Genomic DNA, 21158 nt, shown 5'->3' on the forward strand with positions numbered 1-21158 from the left:
TCAGATCTCAAAGTCCGACTTACAAACGAATGTGTCAAGAGTCAGTCAGATTTTACAATTCTCATATAGGGCACCATATTTTAGCAAATGAAGTGCTTATATAAAGCAAAATACACAAAATGAAGTCTGCGGAATAAAAGCTATTGCATGTTTTTAATTCATCAAAGATGATAAAGAAACATTAGCTGTGATCTGAAACACCAAAGGTGCCTGACAGTTTACACTGTGTATTTACTATGGACGTTAACAAATTAAAAATCCAACTGAAAAGATGTTTTTTTTTTTTTTAAGTGTCTTTACAATTTATTCCTTTTGGTGACCATGGCACATATTGTCACTAGAAGGAAGAATGTAGCAGATATTGACACATATATGTTAACTTTGTCACTGTGAGATTTGCTTTCATCAAATGTACTATAAAATAGTTGACCAATCTTTCAGTGAGTTCAGTTATAAAACTAATAAACGTCTGGTCATGTGTAGGCCTATATGATAATGACATGGTGATTTTTATTTACCTCTGATGTTAGATCAGAATATGTATTTTAAGACTGATAGAATTTGAACTGGTTTATTTTAGGGCCAGAGTGTTTTATGGACCTGGAAGGGGACTGATCAACAACACAATGTCATCCATGTGAACTCTCCAGACAGTGAGGTAAAATTGTGAAGACCTAGCAGTCCTTTTTTAAAAAATTAATTCTCTTTATTTACAGAGTTATTGGCATAGTGATGAACCACTGGTTCTAAGGCTACATTAGTGCTGGAAGTGGAGAAGGTATTACCTCCCCTTCCAACTCTGAATTAATGCATTGCCACTCAGGTTATTCTTGTTAGGACTTAGGTCTTTGACCGACTACTAAATTTTTTATTCCAAATTCTGCCCACCTCATCCTCACCCCCCCCCCCTCCCCCCCTCCTGGCCCGGACTTAGTCACTGGTGAGAGTCAGAGACTAAGCCCATGACAGGCATGCGTGCAGCTTTCGTGGCACATACACACATAAAAACTATACCAAACCAGACTCAGTTGAAAATCAAATAAATATGCCCCTTGCCCCCATCCAGTCAGTGGTCACTATCTCCTTCCAACACTTATGGGCTGGTAGATACCACATTCATATCCAAGTACCGACTCCTATCCAGACTGAGTTTTAATGGAGCAGTAATTTTAATCTGAATATTCTTTATTTTAATAATCACAGAGCCATTTGAATGCTTTTGTGTTAAACAAAATTAGAAGTAGTTTAAATGAATGTTCTTTGTTTTAGCGATCATGGAACCATTTGAATGTTCTCTATTTTAACGATCACAGAACCATTTGAATGTGCTTTGTTTTAACATTCACGAACCATTTGAATGTTCTCTGTTTTAGCTATCACAGAATCATTTGAATGTTCTTTGTTTTAACTATCACAAAACCATTTGAATGTTCTTTGTTTTAACTATCACCAAACCCTTTAAAAAATGAGAAGTGATTTAAATTTTGAATATTCTCTTAGGGTTTGACAAATTCACCAGCCCTCAGTCCCGGCTAATGAATGTTTGGCCTGGGTTAGTGGAACCTATCAACTGTAAGGCACTAGCCAAAGTTTCTGTGAGGGCTAGTGACTTTCTCAAACATTTGTCTATCGCAGAACCATTTGAATGTTCTTTATTTTTATTATCACAGAATCCTTTAAAAAAATGAAAAGTAAATTAAATTTTAATGTTTTTTGTTTTAGCAGTCGCAGAACCATTTAAAAAGTGAAAAAATAATGTAAATTTGAAAGTTTTTTGTTTTAGCAGTCACAGAAAATATGAAAAGTGAATTGAATTTTAATGTGGGTTTTTTAGCAGTCGCAGAACCCTTTAAAAAATTAAAAGTAATTTAAATTTGAATGTTCTTTATTTTAGCTATCATAGAACCCTTTAAGAAAATTAAATGGTATTTAAATTAAAATGTTGTTTGTTTTAGCAACCATTGAATGTGATCCAAGGAGCTCAGTCATTTAACAGTGGGAAACCTGTGCCAAATAATTCCTTCCTGTACACCTTTGACGAAAATGGAACATTTACAGTCGCATCCCAGGGTGCACCTGGATATTCATGCACAGTGATGGTTCTCGATGTTGGTAAGTTATGGTGTTATTAACTATTCTTATTTAAAATATATGTGTAATAAATGGGTTTTTTTTAAATATCAATAATTATTGACATAAGTTTTATGATGTTTCCTGAACATGTATTTTCTGTTGCTCTTGATTATCTTTATTTTTAGTTTTAGTTATTTTTATTTTAATGTCATGGTCTCATTCTTGGTAATAAACCTTTTTCCTTCTTTAATTCCCCAGAATTATTTATTGACATCATGACTAATGATTATCTTATACATAATTATACATTGGTCTGATTTTCGTGATGGAAAAAGTTTGTGATCATTTATACATATATCATACATATATCTGTTTCAATGAAACATTCTCATTGTGTATGAGAAAGATTTATTAGATTTGTTTCTACCTTATTATTTAGTTTCAATAAGAAATATTAATATTGTTTATACTAATTGTTTAATTTTCATAATTGCAGTCAGATGTTATTTTCAATTTGATTGATAGGAAAAACACACTTAATATTTATGTGTCTTAACATTATTGTTTTGCTTTTTTACATAGCTGAATATATGGTTGTTAGCCTATATAGCATACCACAAACACAATGTTAATGTTTTACTTTAGAAGAAGAGAATTGCCCTTTGTGCTGAATGGCTGGAATATCGATGTGATCCCATGATAGTTTTATATTTATTTATAATTTATACCTACCGGGTACTTCCTTTACAAATATTATAATTATAATAAATGGCGGGGGGAGGGGGAATGTTCCTCACAGTTAACTATTATTCTCATTATCATTATTATAACTAGGGATGAAACAAATGTTTATTAGAGCCCATCAAAACAATTATTAGTTTATCATGCTGGTCACCTGAAAAATGTAACACTTTTTTCTTTCTTTCTTTTTTCTGCTAAATGTCAGTAGATTGGGGTTTTTGGGTGGGTTTTTTTAGTAAGGTGGCTAAGCTTATTAAATAAAGAATATAGCTGGGGTTTTTTTAAATTTCAATGGTATCAGTATTCAAATAACATCATTTTAGATCTCACTAATATAACAACAAAAGCCTTTTCTCATTGGATCTTGACTTCTTTCATGTTTGGAATCCAATTTATATATATATATTTATTGGATTCTAAACATTTTAAATATTTATAATGTATAATGTGATGCTGATTTGCCATGCAGGTGAGGATAATAAACTACCGTAATAATTTGTTTGATGGGGACGTATTATATTTACTCCATTATTATGAAATGTTTTCTCATTTTGGTGTCTGAAAAACTTGTTGTTGATAGTTATTTCCATCATAATTCTGAAAAAAGCACTTATTATATTTCTTACCATTGCAGACATTCTCAATTTGTAGACTGGGTTTATATTTATTTTCATCATAATTATGAAGAATACTTATTGTTCATATTTATCCCAATGTGAATATTATTATTACTTGGAATGTTTTATTTCTTATACTTATTATGATCATATTTCTAGAAAATATTTATTGTTCATATTTTTACCATCACAGATACTGTTCTGAATTTGGTGATGGGAAAACATAATACTTTATAGTTATTTTTTAAAGATTTCTAGATAAGATATACTTTATATCATGGTTCATATTTAAACCATGGTAAGCAGTATCAGAGGTGGATCCAGAAAATCCATTTAGGGGAGCCCCAATGACATGAGGCGAAATGCCAAGGGTACTTTGGAGGAGGTTTGGAGGGGGATCATAAAAAAAAATGAAAATGAATATATAATAAAACTGTTGCAAAATTTAGGGGACCCCCCCCCCCCCCCCCCTAGATCCGCCTCTGAATATCATTCTCCATATGGTGACTGGGAAAGTCTTTCCATTGTTGTACTAACTACCTCAATGATCATCATGTTCCTTGCCTTGTGACACTTTCAGCCAATTATGAGGATTTCCGTGAGTCTCTTGTAGTATACGGCTTGTGCTTGCTAATAACTTGAAGCTTTTTTCTTACAGTTTTCAGATTAGTTGTTTGGCATTTACTTCATCTTGTCATGTGGAGATCAGTTTAAGTCGATCCTCGCAAAACAACCAAATTTAATAGTTTCAACAGGCAAAATTATATTGTTTAATAAAAATAATTAAAAGCAAAATGTAATTAAAAGAACTATAATTAATTAATGATCAGATTCTTTTCAAATAAATTCCATAATTGCATTATTTTCAGTTTTAATGTATTTTTGGGCAAACGTCTCAACTATTTGGACAGTCCAAGACTGATTGTTTTATTTGGATTTAAAAAAAACTCAATCAAAATGGAAGTGGAAATATCTAATTCTTTTTGTAAAATAAAATGCAAAACTAGTTGTGTAGTGAGTATTCCACATGATTAGACTGACAGTTGATCTAGGTTGTGTGTCACAGTGTGATGTGGTTGATGCTAGGTCAAAGAGGAAGTCACTCATTCTTCTCATCCTGGTTATCTCCCTTTTCACAAATAAGGTGGCCAAGTGTTTGCGAAAATATGACTGGTACTGTCATATTCTATCATGTCACAGTCATTTAACGTTAGGTGCTAAAACCAGTCTAGCAAGCCACCATGATTTGTGGTTGTCCTGAACATTGCCTCAGAAGTTATCTAGATGTAAATTTTTATAAGTACAAGTATAATTAGACTCAGTTTCAGTAACCAGCTAATCTTCCCGTTCTTAGTATTGTAGTACTATAATCAAAATAACTTTTAGAAAAAACTGTAAAATAAATATAAAGTTGGAGTATTTTTGTTAGATAGAAAGTAGAATAATTTCAGCAAAGTACATGTAGTTAATGTGAAATATGTAACATCATGATTGATTTTATGTTTGTTTTATCAGACTGTAACAATTTAGAAGTTACATATAGAGAATCCAGTAGATATTCAGTAGAATACTCTATACTACATATCTGACTGACTTTTTATCTTGGAGACAACATATAATGCTTTTACAAGAACATTACGAGATTGGATATAATGCTTCAACAAGGAATAACATACTTTTGGCCAACATAACAGCTGAGTTAAACATGTCTTTAAATATTTTTTTAAATAATAAGGCTATACTAGTCTAGTAGTCAGAAAAGATACAACGTTTGAGCTCAGGGATTCCTCCCTGAGGACAAAATGGGTAAAAGTGTATACCCTAAGATTTTCTGAGGGTTCAGCTCTATACCCTCAAGCTACAAAGTCAAATTATTTTTAGAAAGGTCAAAAAGTGGTTTAAAGAAAATAATAATAACAGCCCAAATTAATATATATATATATGGAAATTTAAAAAAGAAATTGTAATGTGCTGTGTTAACCCAAATGGAGACTAGAAGTTTCAAGTATTGAAATATAAATGATAATTTTAAAAATTACATTTCCTTTGTAAATGATGATGGAAATGCTGGATTGAATAATTTCAGTTCTACTTGATGCATGTTTATGTAGTTTGGATCAGGATGAGATACGTGTTGGTTTTAGCCTGATTGCAGTGAATTATTTCCCTTTATCTAGACAAATTCGATGTCTTTGTGCAAGAGCACAAGTTTCTTAGAATATATATATTTTTTTAATTTAAAAAAAGTCTTCTATGTGTTCCTTTTTAATAATTCAGTAAAGAACTCTTATTTCGTTTGTTATCTGGCATTTTTAACAAATTAATTCTTTTTTTCTTACTGTGCCAGTTTACTGAGTATGACTGGTGGTATTTTTGAGGTTTGACTTTGCTATAGAAACTTTTTAATCAACTCATTAACAATATCATGAATTTATCCTTAAACAGTTAAGTTTATGCTGATTATAAATGTTTGTCTTTTCTTTTGTTTTCAAAAATTATTAAATACTAGGGTCATGTGAAATCATTACCGTAATAATAATAATAATAATAATAATATAATAATAATAATAAAAATAATAATGGTAGTGTACATACATGTTGTTTCAGATGAGTGAATTACGCATTCTCTACTGAGGAATCTTTTACTTTGTTACAATATTAATTTTCTCTGTGTTGTCTTGGATATTAGGAACCAAATATCATTGTTATTCTGTTGTTGTTTTGGTATTTTTGATTAAGTTTACAGATTGTTTGAAATATCTGTGCTATCATTTAGGATTAGCAATTTTTAGAATGATTTTGAATGGGTTTTTGAAATATATTTTTATTTGATTAAACGGGGTTTTTTGTGGGGGTTTTAAGTTTATGTTTGGTTTTGGTTTATTATGATTTCAGACTATTAAAAAAAAAAAAAGAAGCAAATATACAGATATTAATTTCAGGTTTACATAACTATTGATTTGTTTTAATACATAATCTATAATATTTTGTCTGTTTTTATTGTTTTAGCTCCCCGGGCCTCAGAGCCTTACATCAAGTCTGAACAAAATGGCGGAACACTGAATCGAAATGTTCGAATCTTCCTAGCCAGTGAAACAGAGGGAGCTAGTATTTACTACACAACTGATGGCACAGCCCCAGCAGAGTATTCACACACAACAAAGGTGTGAGATATAATTACAGTGAAACTTGTCAAAATTGGACTATCTTGTGAACTGTAATTCCCACAAAAGTGGACATTTTTCATGGTTCCTTTTTAAATATCGGTACAGAACAGAACTGCTCTAAACCAGTGAAGTTTTTCTTTTTCTTTAGACCAAGTAGTACAATTTCAATGTTCCCTTTCTAAAGTAAATAATTTGTTTTAATGGACTGAGTGAATAAATAAATTAAATGAATGAATGATTGATTGATTGATTGAATGAATGAATGAATGAATGAATGAATGAATGAATGAATGAATGAATGAATGAATTAATTAATTAATTAATTAATTAATTAATTAATTAATTAACAAATTAACAAGTGCATGAAAGAACGAACAAACAAATGCATGAAAGAGAAAAATATACCAGCATTTTAGTATCGGAGTATACAAATGTTGTTTTTCTATTTAATCCTCCTTACAAAAAACTAAATATCAGTATTATGTCAACAAAATATTAACATATAGGAAAAAACAATAACTGAACCACAGGTAGCCCAAAACGACATCTTTTTCTTATTGAATGATTTTTGTTATTTTTACTTTTGTGTTTTCAGTTTCAGTAATTTCATCCATTAGTCATTGAACCATTACTTTAATAATTTAAATAATTTAAATTTGTTTTCAGAAATACAAGCCTGACCAAGGAGTTGTGTTGAGAGATTCAGGTCTCAATTTTGTGCGAGCTATTGCAGTTGCCGAGGGCTACCTGACCAGTCACATCTTCACGTCAAAGTGAGTCAGTAATGAACACAGGACAGCACCTACCACTCTTTTATTTATTACGGCTTTGTTTTCAGATGTGATATGTATGGCAGACTTATGTGTTATGTAGAAAAGAAGAAGATGTTAAAATCAGTTTATGGTTCCATATGTCTAGATGGTTATATATTTTCTTATGTGGATGTCTATTCAGCAAGTTCAGTCACACACTATATAGTGATTCCTGTCAGGTAAGAACAGGTAACATCATCAAAGTGACTTCATCATACAGGCAAAGAAAAAAGAACTTGTTGAAAAAAAAAAAAATGTATTGCTGATAATGTATATGAATTTCTTTTGTACTTAACCTGACCTCAAACAATGGCACATTACCCTAGGGATAGTAGTGTGGTCCGAACATCCCACAAGTAAGTATGCCATGTAAGCAAACTGCATAAGCTTATTGCAATGTATATATGGAATCCTAACTTTATTGCTTATTCGGAGCGGGACATAGCCCAGTGGTAAAGGGCTCCCACAATGCACTGTTGGTCTGGGATTGATCCCCATCGGTGAGCCCATTGGGCTATTTTTCGTTCCAGCCAGTGCACCACAACTGGTATATCAAAGGCTGTAGTATGTACTACCCAATCTGTGGAATGGTGCATATAAAAGAACCCTTGCTGCTAATTGAAAAGAGTAGCCCATAAAGTGGAGACAGCGGGTTTCCTCTATCAATATCTGTGTGGTCCTTAACCATAGGTGTGATGCTATATAACCGTAAATAAAATGTGTTGAGTGCGTCATTAAATAAAACATTTCTTTCTTTGTTTTTTTTATTGCTTATTCACACTTCAACAATTTTAGTTACTGGTATACTGCAAAGTTTATGTGAGACTAAATGTTAAAGACATGTTTCCTCTTGCTGAATACATGGAGTGATTAAATAAGTGTATTAATGTTTGTTCTGTGGTTGTGTATTTAGACGTTTCTGGGTGTTGAAGGACCTAGATGGAGAAGGGGACAAAGTTTCTGATGAATCTGGACCTGAAGAACTAGACGGCAAGACACCATCGTCGGTAGGTTTCTTCATGCATTCTTTTATTGTTTTAAACAGGGGTGAGACATAGCCAGGGCTCACTTGATGTGGGGTCGGTCTGGGATCGATCCCCATCAGTGAGTCCATTGGGCTATTTATCGATCCAGCCAGTGCACCACGACTGATATATCAAAAGATATGGTATGTGCTATCCTGTCTATGGGATAGTGCATATAAAAGACCCCTTGCTACTAACTGTAAAGTGTAGCGGGTTTCCTATCTAAGTCAAAAATATCAAACATTTGACATCCAATAGCCGATGATTAATAAATCAGGGTGCTCTAAATAACTTGTTTTAGACATTTTATTTACTGAACTACAGTTTTTATGGTTTAATATATTTGGCCATGGTAAATTAAACTTCCGATTAAACTTCAGTTGTGGTAAATTAAATTTTAAGAAAGAACATTGCTTTAAAATTGAACTCTGCTGTTATGAATGAGACTGGAAATTGTTTCAATTTTATTATTATAATTGTTTTTCAGTCATGTCATTTCAGAAGATAAATACAAAGTTAATGCACTTGGAGAACTGTTGTTGATATCTAAAAAAAAAATTGTTTTAAAATCCGATGATACCATTTTTTATGAAAATGTAATAATAATCTACAAAGTAGTACTTGTTTTTATCATATTAGCATGTTAATTATTGCTACCGTTTGCTTCATATTTAACATTATGTTTTAAAAGAGGATATATTACTGAGAAAAAGAATGAAATTTTTTGTGAACTCTGTGTGTTTTTGTTTGACTAGGGCAAGCAGTGGAACTGGTGGAACTGTAAACCCAAACTGAAGGGCTGTTTTACCAACCCTGGAGTCATGGAGATCTTCTGGGAACTACCACCAGATGGCGCTCAGTCTCTCGTCAAAGGCTACCAGGTATAAATAAACAAACAAACACTAAGTGGCAATTGATTTAAGCAGCATTTTCATTGTGTAATTAGTCGCACCGACTTGTTGCATGTGATTTGTCAGCCCTACAAAAATCGAAACGTATAAGACTAAAGTCTTTCTGATTTAGGGTTCTCACAGTACGATTCGATTGCATGCAACTAATCAGATACTGAGAATGCCCCTTTAGCCAGTGTTGTGTTGTGTAGGGCGCATTCACAATTATTAATGTTTTCATAAGCATACAATCTATAAACTGGGTGTGATAATGGTTAATGTCGATGTATGCTGTTCAGATAGAAAGAAAAACAAGTTATTAAGTAGCCTCTGCTAAAAAGTAGTTTTCTTGTTTGTTTTTTGGCCCCATTTGTTTGTTTTTATCTTTAACATATCTGATAGATTAAAGCACTATTCTTTATGTACTTTTAATATTGTTTATATGAGTACCTTTTCTTTATATTTTCATTACTCATACTTGTTGAAGGTGTAACACATAACTGTACTAAGATAAAAAAAAGTGGAGCAATTTCATATATGTGCATATGGTAAATAAAAGAAACTGGATGACTTTCAAACTGAAATAAGACGCTTTAATTCTTTCTTTTTTTTCTTTTTTTATTGATACATCATTTGTCAGTATAAGTAACATGGAATTTTCAGTACAAAATGAAATGCTTAACTGTCATGTCATTGAATGTAACATGTATTTTAAAGTACAGAGTTGTAGTACAAATTTGCTAAACTGTTTTCTTATTATATCTTCCACAGTATTATTCAGTATTTAATTATTTTATTTTTCAGGTTTTCCTCAATGGTGTCTCGTACTGTGAAATGTTTCCTCGCACCAACAACAGTTTAAACATCAGTGGGCTGGCTGGAGGTCGTACGTACGAGGTGTTTGTCAAAGTCTATCCCAGTGACCCATCACAATCCGACCTAACTTCCAACAAGCTTATGATGAAGTGCCCAGTCCTGAACCCTGATGGAGGACCAGTTATCTCCCTTGAAGTGTCTGAGAAACCAGATTCCCTGTCAATAGTGTGGATGTCAATTGACACAGAAGAAAGACCTGTGGATGGTTATATTGTGTACCTCAATGACCAACAGTGTGGTCCCAAGGTAAGCAACGCTGTTTATTAACTGGGGTGGAATGTAGCCCAGTGGTAAAGCACTCCCCTAATGTGCGGTCGGTTTGGGATCTATCCTAGTCGGTGGCTCATTGGACTATTAATTGTAGAAAATGCATTTATTATTTTATTATTAACTTTTTTAATAAAATTTTAAGAAGCACCATTTATTTACTTGTGTTCATTGTTTGTTTAATGGATAACGTTTTGTTTTCTTCATATTAGTGCTTTTTATGAGGATGTTTTATGTTCAACAATTGTTTAACAGTTAAGCAGGGTTGCAATGAGGTGCATAAATATAGCCAGTCAGGGCCAGTTTATTGTATTACAGATTATGTTTTTTAAATCTAGTATTTATTATTTTTAAAAACTTTTTTGAAAAGCCAAATAATACAAAGTAAAACCCCCCCAATAATTTGATAAAAAATACATGACAGTAACAGTGAAAAAAGGGGTGATGACAAGAGAGATACATAATTTTAGAGTTGAGTGGTCTTAGCATTACAAATCATTAAATGAAGGGAGGTGGATAAAAAACACACTCCAGATTTTGTATTACATAATTGTTGACTGGTCCTGTATACTGGGTTTGTTTATTGCTTACAGCTGGTGCCTGATCCTGACTCGAACCGCTGTAAGGTTGTTATTGGAAGCTGTGATCTGCACAAGATGTACAAAATACACATCATGGCTCTCTTCAGACGTACGTATATATAGCATGTTGTGATCAACTAATGTGTAGTTATATATAATAGAGAAGTGTGGAGTTTACGACATGATTTAAAAAATAAAGGTCACAGGAAACATCAAAAGAAATAATTTAACAGCCAGCGTTTTTTTTTAATTTGAAGTGTGAGAAGGTATTGGGGGTGCAGGGCAACAGACAGATGCAAGGGGTCAGTAGGCAATGGTAAGTTGTTTTCCCATTGAAAAAAGTGTGCAGTGACTTTGTATAACTGGACATTTTTTAAACCCACTGAACCAAACGTCTTTATCGCATCATACATCACTTAGGTACTAATCATACAACATCACTTCGGTACTAATCATACAACATCACTTAGGTACACATCAAACAACATCACTTAGGTACGCACCATACAACATCACTTAGGTACGCACCATACAACATCACTTAGGTACTAATCAAACAACATCACTTAGGTACGCATCATACATCATCACTTAGGTACGCATCATACAACATCACTTAGGTACGCATCATACAACATCACTTAGGTGCGCATCATACATCATCACTTAGGTGCGCATCATACATCATCACTTAGGTGCGCATCATACAACATCACTTAGGTACTAATCATACAACATCACTTAGGTACGCATCAAACAACATCACTTAGGTGCGCATCATACAACATCACTTAGGTACGCATCAAACAACATCACTTAGGTACTAATCATACAACATCACTTAGGTACGCACCATACAACATCACTTAGGTACGCATCATACAACATCACTTAGGTGCGCATCAAACAACATCACTTAGGTACGCACCATACAACATCACTTAGGTACTAATCATACAACATCACTTAGGTACGCATCATACAACATCACTTAGGTACGCATCATACAACATCACTTAGGTACGCATCATACAACATCATCACCGGCCTCGGTGGCGTCGTGGCAGGCCATCGGTCTACAGGCTGGTAGGTACTGGGTTCGGATCCCAGTCGAGACATGGGATTTTTAATCCAGATATCGACTCCAAACCCTGAGTGAGTGCTCCGCAAGGCTCAATGGGTAGGTGTAAACCACTTGCACCGACCAGTGATCCATAACTGGTTCAACAAAGGCCATGGTTTGTGCTATCCTGCCTGTGGGAAGCGTAAATAAAAGATCCCTTGCTGCCTGTCGTAAAAGAGTAGCCTATGTGGCGACAGCGGGTTTCCTCTAAAAAAATCTGTGTGGTCCTTAACCATATGTCTGACGCCATATAACCGTAAATAAAATGTGTTGAGTGCGTCGTTAAATAAAACACTTCTTTCTTTCTTTCTTTCATACAACATCACTTAGGTGCGCATCATACATCATCACTTAGGTGCGCATCATACATCATCACTTAGGTGCGCATCATACAACATCACTTAGGTACTAATCATACAACATCACTTAGGTACGCATCAAACAACATCACTTAGGTGCGCATCATACAACATCACTTAGGTACGCATCAAACAACATCACGTAGGTACTAATCATACAACATCACTTAGGTACGCACCATACAACATCACTTAGGTACGCATCATACAACATCACTTAGGTGCGCATCAAACAACATCACTTAGGTACGCACCATACAACATCACTTAGGTACTAATCAAACAACATCACTTAGGTACGCACCATACAACATCACTTAGGTATGCATCAAACAACATCACTTAGGTACTAATCAAACAACATCACTTAGGTACGCATCATACGTCATCACTTAGGTACGCATCATACAACATCACTTAGGTACGCATCATACAACATCACTTAGGTGCGCATCATACATCATCACTTAGGTGCGCATCATACGTCATCACTTAGGTGCGCATCATACAACATCACTTAGGTACTAATCATACAACATCACTTAGGTACGCATCATACAACATCACTTAGGTGCGCATCATACAACATCACTTAGGTACGCATCATACAACATCACTTAGGTACTAATCATACAACATCACTTAGGTACGCATCAAACAACATCACTTAGGTACTAATCATACAACATCACTTAGGTACGCACCATACAACATCACTTAGGTACGCATCATACAACATCACTTAGGTGCGCATCAAACAACATCACTTAGGTACGCACCATACAACATCACTTAGGTACTAATCAAACAACATCACTTAGGTACTAATCAAACAACATCACTTAGGATACGCACCATACAACATCACTTAGGTACGCACCATACAACATCACTTAGGTACGCACCATACAACATCACTTAGGTACGCATCAAACAACATCACTTAGGTACACATCAGGTATGCACCATACAACATCACTTAGGTACACATCAGGTATGCACTATACAACATCACTTAGGTGCGCATCATACAACATCACTTAGGTACACATCAAACAACATCACTTAGGTACGCACCATACAACATCACTTAGGTACGCATCATACAACATCACTTAGGTGCGCATCATACAACATCACTTAGGTACGCATCATACAACATCACTTAGGTACGCATCATACAACATCACTTAGGTACGCATCATACAACATCACTTAGGTACGCATCATACAACATCACTTAGGTACGCACCATACAACATCACTTAGGTACGCATCAAACAACATCACTTAGGTACGCATCATACAACATCACTTAGGTACTAATCATACAACATCACTTAGGCATCAAACAAACAACATCACTTAGGTACTAATCATACAACATCACTTAGGCATCAAACAAACAACATCACTTAGGTACGCACCAAACAACATCACTTAGGTACGCATCATACAACATCACTTAGGTACGCATCAAACAACATCACTTAGGTACGCACCATACAACATCACTTAGGTACGCACCATACAACATCACTTAGGTACGCATCATACAACATCACTTAGGTACGCATCAAACAACATCACTTAGGTGCGCATCATACATCATCACTTAGGTGCGCATCATACAACATCACTTAGGTACTAATCATACAACATCACTTAGGTACGCATCAAACAACATCACTTAGGTGCGCATCATACAACATCACTTAGGTACGCATCAAACAACATCACTTAGGTACTAATCATACAACATCACTTAGGTACGCACCATACAACATCACTTAGGTACGCATCATACAACATCACTTAGGTGCGCATCAAACAACATCACTTAGGTACGCACCATACAACATCACTTAGGTACTAATCATACAACATCACTTAGGTACGCATCATACAACATCACTTAGGTACGCATCATACAACATCACTTAGGTACGCATCATACAACATCATCACCGGCCTCGGTGGCGTCGTGGCAGGCCATCGGTCTACAGGCTGGTAGGTACTGGGTTCGGATCCCAGTCGAGACATGGGATTTTTAATCCAGATATCGACTCCAAACCCTGAGTGAGTGCTCCGCAAGGCTCAATGGGTAGGTGTAAACCACTTGCACCGACCAGTGATCCATAACTGGTTCAACAAAGGCCATGGTTTGTGCTATCCTGCCTGTGGGAAGCGTAAATAAAAGATCCCTTGCTGCCTGTCGTAAAAGAGTAGCCTATGTGGCGACAGCGGGTTTCCTCTAAAAAAATCTGTGTGGTCCTTAACCATATGTCTGACGCCATATAACCGTAAATAAAATGTGTTGAGTGCGTCGTTAAATAAAACACTTCTTTCTTTCTTTCTTTCATACAACATCACTTAGGTGCGCATCATACATCATCACTTAGGTGCGCATCATACATCATCACTTAGGTGCGCATCATACAACATCACTTAGGTACTAATCATACAACATCACTTAGGTACGCATCAAACAACATCACTTAGGTGCGCATCATACAACATCACTTAGGTACGCATCAAACAACATCACGTAGGTACTAATCATACAACATCACTTAGGTACGCACCATACAACATCACTTAGGTACGCATCATACAACATCACTTAGGTGCGCATCAAACAACATCACTTAGGTACGCACCATACAACATCACTTAGGTACTAATCAAACAACATCACTTAGGTACGCACCATACAACATCACTTAGGTATGCATCAAACAACATCACTTAGGTACTAATCAAACAACATCACTTAGGTACGCATCATACGTCATCACTTAGGTACGCATCATACAACATCACTTAGGTACGCATCATACAACATCACTTAGGTGCGCATCATACATCATCACTTAGGTGCGCATCATACGTCATCACTTAGGTGCGCATCATACAACATCACTTAGGTACTAATCATACAACATCACTTAGGTACGCATCATACAACATCACTTAGGTGCGCATCATACAACATCACTTAGGTACGCATCATACAACATCACTTAGGTACTAATCATACAACATCACTTAGGTACGCATCAAACAACATCACTTAGGTACTAATCATACAACATCACTTAGGTACGCACCATACAACATCACTTAGGTACGCATCATACAACATCACTTAGGTGCGCATCAAACAACATCACTTAGGTACGCACCATACAACATCACTTAGGTACTAATCAAACAACATCACTTAGGTACTAATCAAACAACATCACTTAGGATACGCACCATACAACATCACTTAGGTACGCACCATACAACATCACTTAGGTACGCACCATACAACATCACTTAGGTACGCATCAAACAACATCACTTAGGTACACATCAGGTATGCACCATACAACATCACTTAGGTACACATCAGGTATGCACTATACAACATCACTTAGGTGCGCATCATACAACATCACTTAGGTACACATCAAACAACATCACTTAGGTACGCACCATACAACATCACTTAGGTACGCATCATACAACATCACTTAGGTGCGCATCATACAACATCACTTAGGTACGCATCATACAACATCACTTAGGTACGCATCATACAACATCACTTAGGTACGCATCATACAACATCACTTAGGTACGCATCATACAACATCACTTAGGTACGCACCATACAACATCACTTAGGTACGCATCAAACAACATCACTTAGGTACGCATCATACAACATCACTTAGGTACTAATCATACAACATCACTTAGGCATCAAACAAACAACATCACTTAGGTACTAATCATACAACATCACTTAGGCATCAAACAAACAACATCACTTAGGTACGCACCAAACAACATCACTTAGGTACGCATCATACAACATCACTTAGGTACGCATCAAACAACATCACTTAGGTACGCACCATACAACATCACTTAGGTACGCACCATACAACATCACTTAGGTACGCATCATACAACATCACTTAGGTACGCATCAAACAACATCACTTAGGTGCGCATCATACAACATCACTTAGGTACGCATCAAACAACATCACTTAGGTGCGCATCATACAACATCACTTAGGTACGCATCATACAACTTCACTTAGGTACGCATCATACAACATCACTTAGGCATCAAACAACATCACTTAGGTACGCATCAAACAACATCACTTATATATGCATCAAACAACATCACTTAGGTACTAATCATACAACATCACTTAGGTACGCATCAAACAACATCACTTAGGTACTAATCATACAACATCACTTAGGTACGCATCAAACAACATCACTTAGGTACTAATCATACAACATCACTTAGGTGCGCATCATACAACATCACTTAGGTACTAATCATACAACATCACTTAGGTACGCATCAAACAACATCACTTAGGTTTGCATCATACAACATCACTTAGGTACGCACCATACAACTTCACTTAGGTACGCATCATACAACATCACTTAGGTACGCACCATACAACTTCACTTAGGTACGCATCAAACAACATCACTTAGGTACGCATCAAACAACATCATTTAGGTACTAATCATACAACATCACTTAGGTGCGCATCATACAACATCACTTAGGTACCAATCATACAACATCACTTAGGTACGCACCAAACAACATCACTTAGGTACGCATCATACAACATCACTTAGGTACGCATCATACAACATCACTTAGGTACGCATCATACAACATCACTTAGGTACGCATCAAACAACATCACTTAGGTGCGCATCATACATCATCACTTAGGTGCGCATCATACAACATCACTTAGGTACCAATCATACAACATCACTTAGGTACGCATCAAACAACATCACTTAGGTGCGCATCATACTACATCACTTAGGTACGCATCATACAACTTCACTTAGGTACGCATCATACAACATCACTTAGGCATCAAACAACATCACTTAGGTACGCATCAAACAACATCACTTAGGTACGCATCAAACAACATCACTTAGGTGCGCATCATACAACATCACTTAGGTACGCATCATACAACTTCACTTAGGTACGCATCAAACAACATCACTTATATATGCATCAAACAACATCACTTAGGTACTAATCATACAACATCACTTAGGTACGCATCAAACAACATCACTTAGGTACTAATCATACAACATCACTTAGGTACGCATCAAACAACATCACTTAGGTACTAATCATACAACATCACTTAGGTGCGCATCATACAACATCACTTAGGTACGCATCAAACAACATCACTTAGGTGCGCATCATACAACATCACTTAGGTATGCACCATACAACATCACTTAGATACGCATCATACAACATCACTTAGGTGCGCATCATACAACATCACTTAGGTGCGCATCATACAACATCACTTAGGTACGCATCATACAACATCACTTAGGTACCAATCATACAACATCACTTAGGTACCAATCATACAACATCAGTTAGGTATGCATCAAACAACATCACTTAGGTACCAATCATACAACATCACTTAGGTACCAATCATACAACATCACTTAGGTACGCATCAAACAACATCACTTAGGTACGCATCATACAACATCACTTAGGCATCAAACAACATCACTTAGGTATGTGGTACAAATCAGTTACCACATTAATTTACTCATGGTATGAATGATTATTCTACACTTTCAATGTTTTGATTGACAGTTGATAGACCCTCATGTTATCACAGGCAGTGGTTAAGCCATTGGACTATAGGCTGATAGGTACAGGTTCACAGCCCGGTAGTGGCTCCAACCCAGAGCAAGTTCTTAAGGGCTCAATGGGTAGGTGTAAGGCCACTACACCCTATTCCTTTTCACTAACCACTAAACAACTAACCTACTGTCCTGACAGACAGCCCAAATAGCTGAGGTGTGTGCCCAGGACACCATGCTTGAACCTTAATTGGATATAAGCATGAAAATAAGTTGAAATAAATGAATGTCAGTGAAAACATTGAAAGTGTGTATTAATCATGCATACATTTAACATGGTATAAAAGACTTATTGCTAAGCTTCGGGGCAGGGATTGGCTTGTTCGGGGATACTTGGTTAAAAGGAATGAGTTTGTTAGAAATGCTGATATGAAGAATTTGAGAGGGGAACATTGGGTTGTAAATTATTAAATAAACATGCCTGTTTAGAAAATTTATGTGTGACCGATAGATAAATATCTTTTGTAAATTTGTCCCATAAATTTGTCTTCATTTTCTACAGAGTCTGACCACACGAGAATGTCGAATGTGCTGGAGGTTGAGCTTCCCCTGGACACACAGAACATAACGCTGCCTCCTAAAGACCAGCGCTGTGACGACGATGAGATGTACTCGGAGTACGTTGAGCTTCATGAGGGCTCGGGATATCTCCCCAGCATGGATGGTGAGCACTTTACATTTATAACAGATAGATACTCACTGTCAGTCCCATTAAATACAGAATTTATTGTTATTATTATTATTATTATTATTTCAGCTTAGGCAGTTCCTTTTTAATTCTTCTGTTTGACAACATACGTTCTCGAAACATTATTGTGGAGGTGTGGTAATACATCATCTTAATGTATGTTTCAAACACCCAAGACTGTAAAATAAATATGTAATGGATGTATTCCATAAATTTAAGATATGCTTAATTTGCTTGTTTTAATTTGTCACATTTTGGGTGACTTATGTTTTGCTAAATGCTAATCAGTATAGCACAGTTTGTTTATAATATCAGACTATGCTAGTGGTAACTAAATTACAGAATCTTGTAATATTTTGTTTACATTAATTATGTTAATTTTAGAGATAAAATGTCCTTTAACTAGGCATAAAATTTTTAATTGAGGTAATAATTGGTCAAGCAAAACAAGGAATTATATAGGAATTGCCTGAATGTGCTTTCGAGTATTGTAATTTTTGTGTTGTCTGTTGTGTGTTTGTGTTAAAATATTAATTACGTTCTTTCAGTGTTTATTTTGTTTATTCTATACACAGAATATGCATCTCAACCATGCATTTATTGACTTTTTATTAATCATTCTATTTGTACTTTTTGTTAGTGTTCTAAATGTTCTAAACTGACCCTTTTTTCAAATAGGCACACGTAAGTTTCTAGTATTCTTCAGTTAATATGAGTAGCGTAGAAGAATGTTGTTTGATATTATAAAAGTCCTATTGTAAACACTTCTCTCCAGTGATAAATTATGTCAGTATTTTTATTCTGCATATTATTACATTTGTGATCTGGAAAATACAGCCATGGTTCTAAGGCATGTGTTTTGCCTCCAGCACCTAGAAAATTAAATTATGTAATATACAATAGTTTATCTGTGTCGCATAATGTTACGTTTCTGACTAGAATTGCACCTGGAAAATGCATTCATAGTTCCAAGGCATGTGTTTTATGTTAAGCACTGTTTTGTGATTTAAATATCTCTAGAAACATAAATTATATTTGACTTTGACATAATGTTATATTCATGATTAGCATTGCACCTGGAAAACACAACCATGGTTCTAAGTCATTTGCTGTTTATGATTTAATTAGCCCCCGAATATCAAGTGTTTCAAGGTTACGCTGATGGTGACACTACACAGCGCACACCAGCTGTGTTACTGGACGCATCTACGGGAGGTATGAACCGTACTTCATGCCGTGATGTACTAATACATATTGCACGCCTGAACTACTAACTGGTGTGCAAATATAATGAAAGATTTAATTATATAATTTTGCCATTCATGTTTTGTGCATAAAAACTAATCTTTTATTTGTTTGATAGCAGATCCTATAACTGCCTTGGTAGGTTTTCAAAACTGCAAATTGTTATGAAGACCTTTGTGTGTGTGTGTGTGTGTGTATATATAGAGGATTCGTCACGAGTATTTTTTAATATGGAAAATATCAACCGAGTCTATGTTAATCAGTATTTGTCGAGGCTCTGCCGAGACAAATACCAATTAACTAGACGAGGTTGATATTTTACATATTAAAAAACACGAGTAGCGAATTCTATTTATCCTATAACACTTCTAAACTAACATTCTAATTACTTTTTTAGTAAATCACAGTACTAAATTTTCGCCATCGATAATATGACGTCATCACAATTAGCACAGATTGGTTTGACGTCACGCATTTTAAACAAATCTTTGAAAACGTTACGCTCAGGTACACAGATCTTGTTGGCTTGTAAGCAAATGACCCCCCCCCCCCCCCCCCCCCCCCCTCAGCAACAAATTACCAAGAGACCTTGCAGATTTGCATACCATTATTAACCGGGTTAATAAAGTAAATTATCACATGGGTTTATGACATGGATATCATGGGTAAGTTATAGGATAAATATATTTATAATGGATTGCTATAATATCCTGTGTATGATTACCAGTGTGATACACTAATAAACTCACAGCAGATATACTATCACAATCATCTAGAATATGGATGTTTAGTCTCCTACTAGCCCAACCAGAGGAAACTGTATAGATTGTGTTTCTCTTCTTCTGTCTCACATATGGACTTTTTTTCATGATACTTCAAGATTAATAAATTTACAGATCATATTTAGCTTTTATGGGGATTTGCCAAATTTTGGCAGAGTTATAGCCCT

At 35.3% G+C, this 21158-nt stretch overlaps 1 protein-coding gene across 1 annotated transcript in view; it reads left to right on the plus strand.

The window, feature by feature from the left end:
* Positions 1-21158, plus strand: part of LOC121367568 — a 109184-nt gene that overhangs the window by 20500 nt on the left and 67526 nt on the right. The window contains exons 20-28 of the mRNA XM_041491824.1: positions 581-658; positions 1956-2112; positions 6441-6595; positions 7265-7371; positions 8324-8417; positions 9191-9316; positions 10130-10447; positions 11062-11158; positions 18779-18940. Of these exons, the coding sequence (XP_041347758.1) occupies positions 581-658; positions 1956-2112; positions 6441-6595; positions 7265-7371; positions 8324-8417; positions 9191-9316; positions 10130-10447; positions 11062-11158; positions 18779-18940 (1294 nt within the window). The remainder of the gene's footprint in view (positions 1-580; positions 659-1955; positions 2113-6440; positions 6596-7264; positions 7372-8323; positions 8418-9190; positions 9317-10129; positions 10448-11061; positions 11159-18778; positions 18941-21158) is intronic.

This window comes from Gigantopelta aegis, chromosome 3, assembly GCF_016097555.1.
Source record: "Gigantopelta aegis isolate Gae_Host chromosome 3, Gae_host_genome, whole genome shotgun sequence".
In the NCBI taxonomy this organism is placed as follows: domain Eukaryota; kingdom Metazoa; phylum Mollusca; class Gastropoda; order Neomphalida; family Peltospiridae; genus Gigantopelta; species Gigantopelta aegis.